Consider the following 13,815-nt stretch of genomic DNA (forward strand, 5'->3'; position numbering starts at 1 on the left):
AGATTTCTCGTATAATGATTCTTATACGAAACTCGTTTTATCAAATCGGAAAAGATCTTTATGACTTCAGTAAATCATCGACTTTCATTCTGAAGTTTGGCAGAGGTTTTCTAAACGAATGATTGCGATGATAGATGCTGTATAGTCTTTGACAATTTTTCCAACATGGTTTGGATCAGTTCCTAGCGTTTAGACGAATCTCAGATTGTCGTTTGCTTTTAGGATGATCTTGAAGAGACATCGCATTGTATGAATATTTTTCCGCATATTTCTACGAGAGTTTACATTGTCGAAAGCGTTTTCTTGTCGAAAGCATTTTCTTGATCTTGACGAGACATCGCATTGTTTGAATATGTTTTTGAAGTATGGGAGTATACGAGTATAGTATACGCACCTACTCCGTCCCTTTTTTCTCGAGGAATAGAATGATCGACAGTTCGAGTCGCTTGGACTGTGATTTGGTTGTTTCCAGGTTGAAGACTTGGAATATGTAGGTTCCGAGAGAATTGCCAGAAACGAATCGGTTTTAACATGACGTTCATGTCTCTAGTTTTTTCTCTCCTTAGGAAGCGAGCTTGATATGCGTGGCGATCGTTTCTCGATTTTTGGAGAGTTTAGATCGGTTTGCAAGATCTGGACGAACAGTTATGGGACAATATATCGAGACAGGAAAAATCACCTAAGACTTAGTTCGCTAGACTATCCCCCTAGGTTTTACGTTCCCTAAAGTTCTATGGCAGTCTCAAAGGCGTTTTTATTTCTTAGTAATTTCCTACGAAAACTCCAAGTCTGATTTCAAAAATTTCAAGTCGCAAATACCTTAGTTCTCTCGAAGATGCAGTTTTGTCTCTTCTCAGTTTTGCTTACTCATTTCCCCTTCCTCTTCTTGTGTATGTTAGCCTTTTTCGATATTGGTGTTTATCCTTTGAGACTTGACATTTATCTTCCAAACTTGACTGATACGAAGTCGATAAAAAGGTTCAACGTAATCGTATAGTTGAGGCTGCTAAGGTGTTAAGTTAATCGTTGCCGTATTATACGATTAATCTGAATCCACGCGAGAAAACTAGTCTTTGCGGGGTTTTTTTTTTATCGTAAAGTTTCAATGGTAACTCTAATCGAGACGAAACAAGAGACGTGTCGATCGATATTTGAATGAGAACACAAATATGGAGGTAAGGGCGAGTAGGAGCAAGCGAAGGAGTTTAGACGAGTCTTACTTGTTTTCGCCGTAAAATCTCAACGGAAACTCCGATTGAGAAGAAACGAAAAGCGTTTCGATCGGGATTCAAAAGAGAACACAAAGGACGAGCTTTTTTAGGCCTGACAGGTCGCTATGTAGCGAGCTGGAGGCCTGACAGGTCGCTACGTAGCGAGTGGAAGCAAGCCAAGAAGAGTCCTACTTGTTTTCGTCGTAAAATCTCAACGGAAACTCCGATTGAGACGAAACAAAAAGCGTTACGATGAGGATTCAAAATAGATCGCAAAGGAGGACCCTTTTTAGGCCTGAGAGGTCGCTACGTAGCGAGTGGAGAGTTGGCTTGAGCTCGGTCGCTACGTAGCGATCGAGCTTGGCTGGAGCTCGGTCGCTACGTCGCGACCGAGCTGTGTTCGTGCTCGGTCGCTACGTAGCGACCGAGCTTGGCTTGAGCTTGGTCGCTACGTAGCAACCGAGCCGTGTGCTTGCTCGGTCGCTACGTAGCGACCGAGCTGTGTAATCAATTTGTTGCGCTTCTTTTTTCCGCGATTAACCTAGGGGTTTCTGCGGTTTTTAGGAGAACAAGTTTTGGTAAAACCCTTACGCATTGAGATTTCTTTTGTTCGGTAATGAGCCAAATTTACGGGGTTTGATAAGATTTATCGTTTCCCTTTATGTTTAAAAAGAGAAATCGCGAGCTCGTTTCATTGCACTTCCTGTGGCAAAAAGTCGCAGCAAGGTTTTTGATTTTCTCAAGAACTGTGGCGTTTGCATAGGCGTTGGCCATAAGCGCAGTGGCGGCTGGAGTTTTCTTACCAGCGTTGTTGCGAACTGCGATTTTCTCTTTCGTATTTCCAGACATTGTTTTGATCAAGCGTTTTGCGGCTATGAGTTAGAGTAATCCGTACCCCCCCCCTCCTTCTAGCGGCAAACTGTGGGAACCGAAATTCGCACTATCGATTTACGTTTAAATTAGGAAACTAGGAAAATCCTAATTTTACAGAGGTCCCGGATCTCGGCGAGAGCCAACGGCAAGTGACCAAATATATGCGAAAATCATGAAAAGATAAAAAACGAGTTTAGAGAAAACGGTAGATCTTATTTCGAGTCCGCGTGAGAGCGTTGCGATCATTACAAGAGATCATAAAAGCTTTGGTCGCAAAGGGTGTCAGCGAGTTACCTAGTTCTAGCAGCCTAAAAGCTCAAACCTAGTTGACTCGCAGCTCGATAACAAAAGACGAAGAAAATACTGAAAAGGTTTTTGATTGATTTCGGACTGAATCTTATGCAAGGCTGCCAACGTACCCCTTTCGAGGATCAAGCCGAACGTAGTTCAAGAGTGAACCAAGATATCGAACTGCTTGTGCAAGTTCGTCTGGTAATCGGGTGCCAGTCATGGAAACAAAGCATGTCGAGAATAATGCCTCAGAGTTTCTAAGTGCCGAGAGTTCTGAGTCTAAAAAGTTCTCCCCCGTGCCTCTCGCCTAGGACTCCTTATATACTCGCTCCTAGGTCGGTTTACGCTTTTTCCTCTTCTGCCCTTAAGCCGTCATAACTTAAAAATGGAGATATTCCGTTTTTCCTGATCTTTCTAATTATTTTCGAATACTTCGTATTTATCCGCGGAAACTTGACATTTATCTTTCCTTGCGAACCGAGCATAAACTTTCCTACGGTTTATGGGCATTTGGTTAAGAAATCGTAAGTGGGTTTCGAGTCACGTCTTAGGTCTCTTTGGGCCGTTGTTTGACTCGAAACGTTTATTACGGCTTCTTTCGATAAAAACAAACTTTCCGCGGTTTTTATCGTAAAGTTCGATTGATGACTTCAAATGACGAGAAACATGAAATGGGTTGGCTATGGTCTTCGAGAGATAGCATTAAAGAGTATACGAGAATGCATGGATTCGTGTCGTATCGATTTTTAAGAAAGCATGGTCGCTACGTAGTGACCGAGTCGTGTGCGTGCTCAGTCACTACGTAGCGACCGAGCCATGTACATGCTCGGTCGCTACGTAGCGACCGAGCTTCGGGGAGAGCTCGATCGCTACGTAGCGATCGAGCTGTGTACGTGCTCGGTCGCTACGTAACGACCGAGCTTCGGGGAGAGCTTGGTCGCTACGTAGCGACCGAGCCGTGTACGTGCTAGGTCGCTACGTAGCGACCAAGCTTCGGGGAGAGCTCGGTCGCTGCGTAGCGACCGAGCCGTGTACGTGCTCGGTCGCTACGCAGCGACCGAGCTTCGGTGAGAGCTCGGTCGCTACGTAGCGACCGAGCCGTGTACGTGCTTTGTCGCTACGTAGAGACCGAGCTTTGGTGATAGCTCGGTCGCTATGTAGCGACCAGCTTTTGCGCTGGTTGCTATGCGGCAACCTTGTTCGCGTCTTTCTCCCATTTTTCGTGAATGTGTTTTCTCCGCAAGATTCTTCGTAAAAATAAATCTTTTTCTAAGATTTATTTTTCGTAAAAACGTTCATGCCTATTTTTACGGACTTTCAGACATTGATTCCGTCGTGACCGATTTTGACCCCAACAACGACTTATTCCTTGTGACCCCTATCCCTCCCTATCTTTGGAAACATGTCACTTTTACTACCCAATTGCAAATCAATCATTTTTGGAAAGGAAAAGGAGATGGAAAGGAAAAAAGGCATAATCAATATTCAAAGAATCGGGAAAAGGTAAAGTCATCAGTGCCATAGCTTGGGGATTTGCAAACAAACCGATTCTACTCGAAGATTTGAAGTCTCAATACCCTCACTTGTTCTGTCATCCACTATCTTTCGATTCCTTCCCCGAGTGGGACGAAGTCACTCGACTGAAAGGAGAGGGGTTTTTATACCAAGTGCCCCAAAAAGTGAGTAGAGAATGGTTACCTGCTAGGGAGGCTAGGATTGTAGATTGGGAAACTTCACTGAATTCCTCGGCTAACCCTTGAAATCCCACCTCTTCCTTTAGTTTATGCGAATCGATTGAGTAGTCATAGGAGTCACACCTCCTATGGAGGCTTCTTGCTACTGCCCTACCATAAGACAAATAAGCCTGTCACAGGAGGAACCTAGCTTCTTCAGCGAAACTGGAGGAACCCCTTGAGTCTCTAACATCTGAATCCGAACAAAAGACCTACAGGTCAGCCACAGCTGCCTACGATCCAGTGTGCATGGTGCTCGCTTAAAAAAAGTGATCGGAGATATATCTCTCGATCGAGCTGCTATCTTATTGAACATGCACAGAGAGTGGATACTGCTTCAAAGCTTTCGACGAAAAAGAGCTACCCTCTCTGTCCATATTCGACTTCGCTGTAATTCCATTGAAAAAATGCCGCGGGAAACAGTGACAGAGTAGAAGTTTTCCGGATATAGTAGTTTCATTTGTCCCGGTGTAAGAAGTCTAAGGCTTCAGATTCCTACGGGCCCTAAGCGGAACAATCGAGCTCATAGTGGAAGTCTTTGCCGGAGTTCTTCCGTTGGAGTTTCGGGTATTCAAGTTTGTATTATTCTCTCTGTAAGGGGTAAAGTCTAAGAAAGATTTCTATTGGGCATGCAACACTCCCAGAATAACACCTTGCAGTGTTAGAACTTATCTATTGGAAGTAATAAAAAGGAGGCATTTTCCGGCTAGACAAGTTAGGCTTTTCCGGGACAGGAGGTAACTGCTCTTAAGGAACCACAAAGTCAGAACTTTCCCCGCTCTATGTTCTCAGCCAATAACTATCAGACTGGGCCTATTAGCTCTGAACTCTTGGAAGAATGTCTAGGTAAAAAAAAAGTGGTTTCTTTAGCTTAAAGTCTCTCTCTTTTCCTAGAACTCACGTTAGTCGGTCAAAGATTCCGTTGGAAAGGTAGATGACATTTCTGCTCTCGAGGAACGCCTTCCTTGAAGTTGAGAGCTTAGACCCGAGTTCTTTCTTTGACTTCTAGTATGAGTGTGCCAAGGCATTCTTTCAAGTAGCAAGGAAAGAAGCTCACTATTCTTTCGTTCAAAGTTAGGGAATTTCCCAAAATGGCTTGCGGAAGAGCTTTTCTTTACTATATATGCATCAGATCTATCTTATCGGATCGGATAAAGACAGTGACTTGCACAACAAATCTGGACTTGCTTGCTCTCATTCCTGAGGTTGAACCAGTCCCCCTTTCCTCGTTATTCTGGCCTATCGCTTTTGCCCTTGACAGAGATAGATTCTTTCCATAGTGTCAATGTTTCCCCTGGTCTTTCCCACCGGAAATTCCAAAAGAATAACACCATGAAGTTTATCCACGAAGTGAATTGATTAAGTCTTCTCCGTAGGTAAACCTTTTTCCTAGAACTTCCCAACTCAAATACGACTTTGTTTTCAAGGCAAATCCATTGGACAGATCCTTGCTTTTTGAATCCACATGAGGAAAGATCTTCTCGAGCTTTTATCTGTTTATATAAAAAGGCATAGGACTCCCTACTTGCAAGAGTGCCAGACGTAGACTTGTGCATGGCCATTGGTGGTGCTTCTGCATTCTTCCAAAGGACCTCTTATCGAGTCATTTGATACCTTTGGAATTTTTTTCTCTCCTATTAGGGACCTCTTTCCGTTGGGAGCTCTCTCTGTTGGTATTACCACTGCACTCGGTCAGTGACTCTTTCCTTTTGTGAACCGGAGCTTCTTACTAACAGCTACTTGACCACAGTCACTCAGTTGTCTCCAGGGCTTTGGTTTTAGAGAGATTTCCTAGTGCTATTCTTACAGCTTGCCTTACTAATTAATGTGCCCCTTTGCTACTGCTGCCATACCACATTCAGTCCAATTGGCCGTACTAGATAGATATCATATTTATGGAATACGATTCACTCCGATGAACGCCTTGGTGGTGAAATGGTAGACACGCGAGACTCAAAATCTCGTGCTAAAGAGCATGGAGGTTCGAAGAACGCCTCTTCAAGGCATAATATTGAAATTGAATAAGTTCGGCAGCGGATCGCAAAATCTTGGCGATCTTCTCTATCTAATAAATGGGGAGGGGGAGTCCGCTTTGAAATCGTCCCCCCTGCGCCCCGCAGTATATGATTCAACAGGAATCACACAAGGGTAGACTGATACAATCTAAACCTCTGGTAAAATGCCCCCCGTAACCCAGCAGATAAAGTACATTACATAGTCCGTTTTAGGGATTGGTGACTTACCCATTCAGTGACTTTGGCACTGGATGGACGTTACCAAAATTGGTTACTATCGGGTCGGGTGAATGAAATAATAGACGCCTGGTGGCATTCCAGCCTTCCTTCTCCTTTAAGGACCTATCCTAAAGAGAATCCAGTACTTCTTGGTCGTGAATATCTGAATAGGGCGAACCACTCCGTGGATATCTTGACTTCGGAACAAAAAAATTATAATTAGGCTCGGTCAACTGGAATGTGTATTATCCATATAGGGGATCTTCCAATTGAGAAGATCCATCGAGCTGAGAGGAAGAGAAAAGTGTATCTATTTTATTTAGTTATTCAGTTGATTCATTATTGGAAAAGATAGCAACAACAATTTCATCCGACATGCGAATTTTTTATTTTCCAATGGATTTCCATCTTTCATTAATGAAATTTTTTTTGATGTAGTGAGTACTAGCTCTGGTTGTTCGCTGTTCAAGAATTCTTGTTTAGGCAGTTCATACCATCCATACATAGTGTTTTGATCTAAGATTTCAATTCTTCCATGTTTCAGTAGTACCATATTGTTCCATGGAGCTAAGTGGAAGAAACAGGTGTTTCTACAACTCTACCACCCAGTCAATTCCGTTCCACTTAATCCCTATTTCATGGCCACATATCTTCCCAGCTAAGTAATGGGAAACCTTTCTCCTGTTACATTACATGAATCCTAATTTCATTTCATCCAGTAAAAGCCATCTTTTTTTCAACAATGTCTTTGTCATTCGATCCAATAGCGTTCCGTTAGATAGGAACATATTTGATAAATACTGATAACTCTCGGATAGAGTATTAGAACGGAAAAATCCATTAGATAATGAACTATTGGTTCTAAGCCATCTCTGGCGCTGAATCAACAATTCGAAGTGATTTTCTTGCGTATTATTGATAAACCAGCTTTTATATAAGATGTAGGAGGATCTGTTTGGGAAGTAAGAAGCCCCTTTGACATCTCTTCATCTGCAAAGAATTCTCGATGTGAAAACACAGAGACAAAGGGCTGATCTTTGAATAGGAAAAAGAGTGGATCTGCAGGGTCCCAAATGAATTGGCTTATTCTAAAAAAGCCTTGTTCTTTGGAAGACCTATCTCGTCTTGGTTCCGCTCTGCAAGAACTCCAAATCATTCTCTTGAAGCTCATACTTTTCATCATAAATGATCCGCTTGCCCCGAAATGACCAGGCCAAATAGGGAAATCCCAATTCATTAGGCCTTTCGATACAATCAAATAGAAAGCCCCGAGGGCGCCATATTCTAGGAGCCCAAACTATGTGATTGAATAAATCCTCCTCTATCTGTTCCGGGTCGAGGACTCCATCTCCTTCCCCTTCTTCAAACTCCGATTCGTTTCATAGAGAAATCTCTGATCAACGATAGAACAAGATCCATTTTTCATCATATATAAGGGGATTCCTTGGTTCGGACCGAAAAAGCAAAGTCACTCGATCATTATCAAACTTACTGCAATCTTGGACTTTCTCCCCCCTCTCCTCTCGTTTCACTCGAGTTATTGAAACCTCTCGCTACGCTTCAAGTAATCAATACCTCTCCTTTTATTCGAGTTTGTTTTACAACCTCTCCTTTTCAGTCGAGTCACTAGGGTGCCTCGAAACAAGTTCTCGAGTCACTAAAGTGCCTAAAGGCTGAGTGACTAAATACCTTATTGAAAACTAAAGCGCTAACGCGCCTTATATTATTTAGTAAAGCAACCTTTCGCGCTAGGCGCTCATGTTTTTTTTTGTCGGGGTGGAAGCTGGCGGCAGGGCTTGCTTTTTTCGGATAGACAGAATTGGGATCTCTCTCGCATGCAAGCATTTCTATCGGGAAAACCTCGCTTATTCAATTCATAGGGCTGATTATTTATCAGCCTTTTTCTCATAAGCCAGTAAGTGTTTGTAGGAGGGGCGGGATTATGATGAGTATATAAATCAAAAGCAAAAAAGAAAAAATGGCAAGAGAAATTTGATATCGATGGAGGCGTTCCTCGGATGTGGAAAAGAGGGCAGAGATTCTCTACAATGAGACCGCAGCCCAATTGAAATGGATGTAGCGCAGCTTGGTAGCGCCTTTGTTTTGAGTCAAAAATGTCACAGGTTCGAATCCTCAAATGATAGGATCATCTGAGACTTCTCCTGTCATCCCTCTACCTATTCTTTCTCCTCTAAGCAGTAAGGAGGGATCAATTTGAGATCGATTCAAATTGGACATAGATAATCTTTCAATTTCTCATATTATATATAATAGTATAGGCGTGGAAAATTTATTGGGGTTATAAAAAAAAAAAAAGAATCCTCGTCTTTACAGTCTTGTTAATTGTGATAAGAAAGCGCTCTTAGTTCAGTTTGGTAGAACGTGGGTCTCCAAAACCCAATGTCGTAGGTTAAAATCCTAAAGAGCGTGATTCCGTTGCTCTTGTTAGGTCGAACATTAGACTGAACTCAAATAATTGAACATCACTAATCTTTCCATTGGGTGTCTGCCTATATGGCTAATTCGTCTAGATCTGATCAAGATACTTTCCCAGGGGTTCCTCCACTCACCCATTGGTAACCTAGGGAACTCACAAGCGCTTGCACTGGAACAAGACATATCAGCTAATCCGCTTCCGTACCAGAAACCTCTGATAGCAGCAGCAGTTAAAAGAGGTAGGGGAATGGCATTTTGAGAATCTCCTTTTGCACCCCCGGAAAGTACTGATATTAGATTGAGTACTACATCCCACAATAGGTATTTGCTTTTCTTCTTTATCGGTCGTCAAAGAGAGAAGAAGGATTGGCACAATTGATTAACTAGCTGACCTTCCAGCCCGCATCTAAGGAAAGCTATAGGGAAGACTCTACCGTAACGAAGCCCTAAAATATCATAGCAGTAAGCGTGCCTATAACCTATAAGGGGAATAGTCTTAAGCTACTTTCTTCTTGATGCTCTGTAAGCACCATAAGGTAATGAATTCTTCTTACTCTAACAACTGGCTATTTTTGATTCTGCTTTTCCACCTAGACACCTACTTCAACGTGCGTAGGCCTCTTCTCCTATGTCGTAGCGGAGTAGCTTTGTCCGTCATTTAGCATCAGTTCTGAAGAGGCTGCAGCATCTGTTGTCACTTTCACCACCCCACTGTCCCTTTGCTACTTAAGCTGCTAGCTCGATATTATGGTCTGGCTTTCCAGAAGGGGTTATATTGGATTATCTATAGGGGAGGCTCTAAGACCCTTATATCGAAAGATTTGATTTGCTATTTGAGTTTCGAACCTTGATTACTTTGACTATATTACTAGATCGATAGCCAAAACTACTCGAAAAAAGAATAGGAGATTATCCTCTTCATTCGTGGAGTGTTCTCCTCGTTGGTTAAATGTTAGGATGGACCACCTAGAATAAATGGGAAAGCCTTCTACCTGAAACCTTCTACTTAGTCCCACAAAGAGAGATAGATGCAACATACCGTAGTGCTCCCCAGCTAAACCTTCGACATGCATTGGAGCAAGGCGGATAACCTTCTAATAGGGGCCAGGAGGTAATTTATTAGATTTCGAGATAGCTCTCACCTTCCCAGAAAAAGATTCATTCTGTCTTATTCAGGTTCGGAAGAAGAAGGATCAGCAGAACAGGAATCTGTCCGCCGGATGAGGTTGGTCTACGATCAAAGCTCAGAAGATGATCGCCCGGAAAGTTTCTTTCGTCAAACCTCTCCCACGCCCAATCTTTACATTAATGGATGGACACCGCCAAATACTAGAACAGGAATCTGTCAATGTCGACCACAAGATAAAGAAACCAATGCAAGCATTAGTTCCACAACGAATCGGCTTATAGTTATTCCCGGCACTCGGCGCATGTCTTTGATCAACCCCGGTTCCGTCACTCGTATCTGATTGAACCAGTACTTCCTTTCCGCCGTTCCTAGGGACCACCCACTCCCGGTCCCATGAGTGATCCGAGACAGTATGCGGAGATTAATCGGTCTCTTTTGGTTCTCATTCCAAAAGTTGAGCAGCCTGTTAGCATAAAAATTGCAATTATCCTCCTTCTATTCGTTCTGGATACGGGCCTAGTCCTGAGTGCACAAACAACGGGATTGGTCCTGGGATTAGCAGCAAAATTCCTCGGCATCTCATCCTCCTGTTGCTAGTCATTTCCTAAAGAATCGAAGGTTCAGCCGACGCCTCGAAGTAGATTTGTTGTGTGAAGGGTGCGACCGGGATTTAGAGTTAGAATAGCGGGGAAGACTTGACCTCAGGCAGCGTGGAACCAGTTTATTTCATTCGATGTAGTGGTCCGATTGCCTAGTGGAAGCTCTGAGGCACTTGATTCTTGCGTACGCTCGGCTCCTCTACCAATCACCACAGCGCGAGATGCGCAAGAGTGACCCATCTCTCCACACCAACTGGACCATACAATACACTCTTTATAAAAAAAAAAGATTTGGAACCGAAAGATAGCAAATAAATTGACTTCCAGAGCGGAAGGGAATACTTAACCACGCCTCGAGTCCCAGTCTCCTAGTGGTGAGATGGTAAAGGGCAATGTCCGGTTCTGGCCAAGAGATGTCTTTGCTCCGTCCCCCTTCTTGTTGGTTGGCACAAGCCCTTGTAGTAGTAAGTCTTTCCTCCGGCCGGATCGGATGTTAGAGTCAATTCCATTGTAGGTTTGACCATTAAGTGAATGCAAATATAGGTAGAATTTGAATCAACGACCTAAGAGTCTTCTTTTGCCTATCGTAGTTACCTTGATGTGATAAATGGTCCAACTTTCTTGAAAGATATTAGATCTTGAAAGTCCTGCTCATATACATACTAATATGATCGCTACCAGGTCATCCCACTACACACCATCAAGCATAAGCAACCACTACTGAAGCTATCAACTCAATTCTCTCGTTCGAATGAGGAGATAGATAAAAGAAACAAAACTCTATAAAACATCATACGAGAAGAAGATTTTCATTCCAGCTTAAATAAGTAAGACTTGACTCTTTAAAAAATTCCGATCAACAGACTGGAGGGATGGCTGAGTGACTTAAGGCATTGGTTTGCTAAATCGACATACAAGAAGATTGTATCATGGGTTCGAATCCCATTCCCTCCGGCGTGGGAGTGAAACAGGCGGGCAAAATGAGAAGAGCACTACTTAGTGACTAAGAGCGGGGAGCCCGTTGCGCGTAGCGGGCGGATGTAGCCAAGTGGATCAAGGCAGTGGATTGTGAATCCACCATGCGCGGGTTCAATTCCCGTCGTTCGCCCATAAGGGATAGGTACTCATTCACAAACAACAAAGATAGAATATGAAGGGAGACCGGGCACCCACAACGGGTCAGAGAAGGAAGTCAAGACTAAAAAAGACCCCAAAGAATGCCTCTAGATGCCTCTTCCAATACCAGGACAAACTCCACACATCGGAAGTATGAACGCTGCACAGAGTCATACCAGTGATTTGGAGGAAATCTCTCGAAAAAGTATTTAGCGCCCATTTTGGCCAACTCTCTATCATCTTTCTTTGGCTGAGTGGCATGTATTTCCATGGTGCTCGTTTTTCCAATTATGAAGCATGTCTGAGCGATCCTACTCACATTGGACTTAGTGCTCAGGTGGTTTGGCCAATAGTGGGCCAAGAAATCCTGAATGGAGATGTGGGCGGAGGCTTCCGAGGAATACAAATAACCTCTGGCTTTTTTCAGATTTGGTGAGCATCTGGAATAACTAGTGAATTACAACTTTATTGTACCGCAATTGGCGTATTGGTCTTCGCAGCCTTAATACTTTTTTCTGGTTAGTTCCATTATCACAAAGCAGCTCCAAAATTGGCTTGGTTCCAAGATGTAGAATCTATGTTGAATCACCATTTAGCAGGGATACTAGGACTTGGGTCCCTTTCTTGGGCAGGACAATCCAGTACATGTATCTTTACCGATTAACCAATTTCTAAATGCTGGAGTAGATCCTAAAGAAATACCACTTCCTCATGAATTTCTCTTGAATCAGGATCTTTTGGCTCAACTTTATCCAAGTTTTGCTAAAGGAGCAACCCCGCTACGCCCCTTGAATTGGTCAAAATACTCGGAATTTCTTACTTTTCGTCGCGTCTTCGATCTAGCAGTCTTGGACAATTGTTTTGATGAGCTGTCACTAAACTAAAAAAAGAGAGAAGAGAATGAACTGGGAATGGGCGCCTGGTTGCTTGCTTACCAAGCCATCCTGGTAAGCACCTCCAGTTCGATTATTATTCTTGACTTGACTTTGTATAAAAACAACTCACTATCAAAATGAAAGACGATCGATTATCTACCCAAGAAGATAGAGAGTCCCACATACGAGAAAAGGTCACAAATAGAGTTGAACCAAGTAACATTTCGAAGGCATAATGATAGTAGGGTCGGGATATCCCCGCCCTCCGAACCGGACGTGAAGGTCTCCCCTCATCCGGCTCTCTGCAGGGGAATCTCCACTCACTGCTTCCCCTAATATCCTCCCTTTACCACATCATGGGGGTTTACAGGAGATCCCAGAGGATCGCTCGGAAAGGCTGCTATACCAAACCTTTTGACTCAACTCTACTCTAGTAGTCACTAGACTCACTAGAATAGTCCGTCCGGCTGCTCTTATTGAAATCACTCTTCATTCTCCTGTGCTCTAACAATTGCGCTCCTTAGACCACTACCATGTAGTTAGGTAGGGGCATCCGTAATGACGGGAATCTAGGAATGAATGGGGATCCCTATCAATAAGAATATGAAGAATATCTAATTAGTTACACTACCTTTCTCTCACTCAATAGATCTATCTGGTCTGATACGGTACAGTACAATACGAGACGATGGAATGCTATGGGATGGATGGTAGAGGGATGCCTGCGCCCAAAAGCGATGATTCACTTGTCCCCTTGTCCATAGGGACCTCGTGGCATACAACCGAAACGACTCCCGCCAGATAGCAACCCCTAACTCTCTTTTTACAGCCTCATGGACGGACGAAAGAAGGCAAGTTACAGAACTGTGCAGTGAAGGCTCGCGAAGTAGACAGCAAGCAACTGCTTTTCAGCACCCTCTCTATTATATTAGTAAAGGGAAGGGGACTCTATCAGGATCTTACGAATCTAAAGATCTCAAAATTGAAGAACAGACTCTTTTGCTCGCCCCTATCTCTAAGGCAGCGTAAGCACTTCACTCGCTAGGGGATGGGATTCATTCACTTGCATTCCTACTAGCACTACAAAAAGCTCTGGTCTTAACGCCCTTACTACTGCTGTGCAGCCTTTCCTTGGGTTCGTAGAGTCGGGTTTCCCGTTTATCCACAACGGAGGAGCCGCACCCCACCAGGCAGGCGGCCACGGGTCATAACGCACTCTTCGCACAACAAATCCACTTTGAAGTTGACTTATTCGCTTGGCCAATCGTCGGAATGTGTATGAGATACCATAAGGGCCCAATATCTCAATAGCACCTTT

General features: G+C 43.5%; 1 protein-coding gene and 1 non-coding gene across 2 annotated transcripts; both read left to right on the plus strand.

Annotated features, from left to right (window-relative positions):
- Nucleotides 1–4,372: 4,372 nt before the first annotated feature.
- Nucleotides 4,373–12,738, plus strand: LOC111210262. The gene is given in 1 exon segment (XM_048745683.1): nt 4,373–12,738. A coding segment is annotated over 1 exon segment (306 nt). The 5' UTR covers nt 4,373–10,300; the 3' UTR covers nt 10,607–12,738.
- Nucleotides 8,699–8,772, plus strand: TRNAW-CCA. The gene has a single exon. It is a non-coding gene; the product is annotated as a tRNA-Trp (tRNA).
- Nucleotides 12,739–13,815: the final 1,077 nt, after the last annotated feature.

Source organism: Brassica napus, chromosome C1, assembly GCF_020379485.1.
Source record: "Brassica napus cultivar Da-Ae chromosome C1, Da-Ae, whole genome shotgun sequence".
NCBI lineage: Eukaryota > Viridiplantae > Streptophyta > Magnoliopsida > Brassicales > Brassicaceae > Brassica > Brassica napus.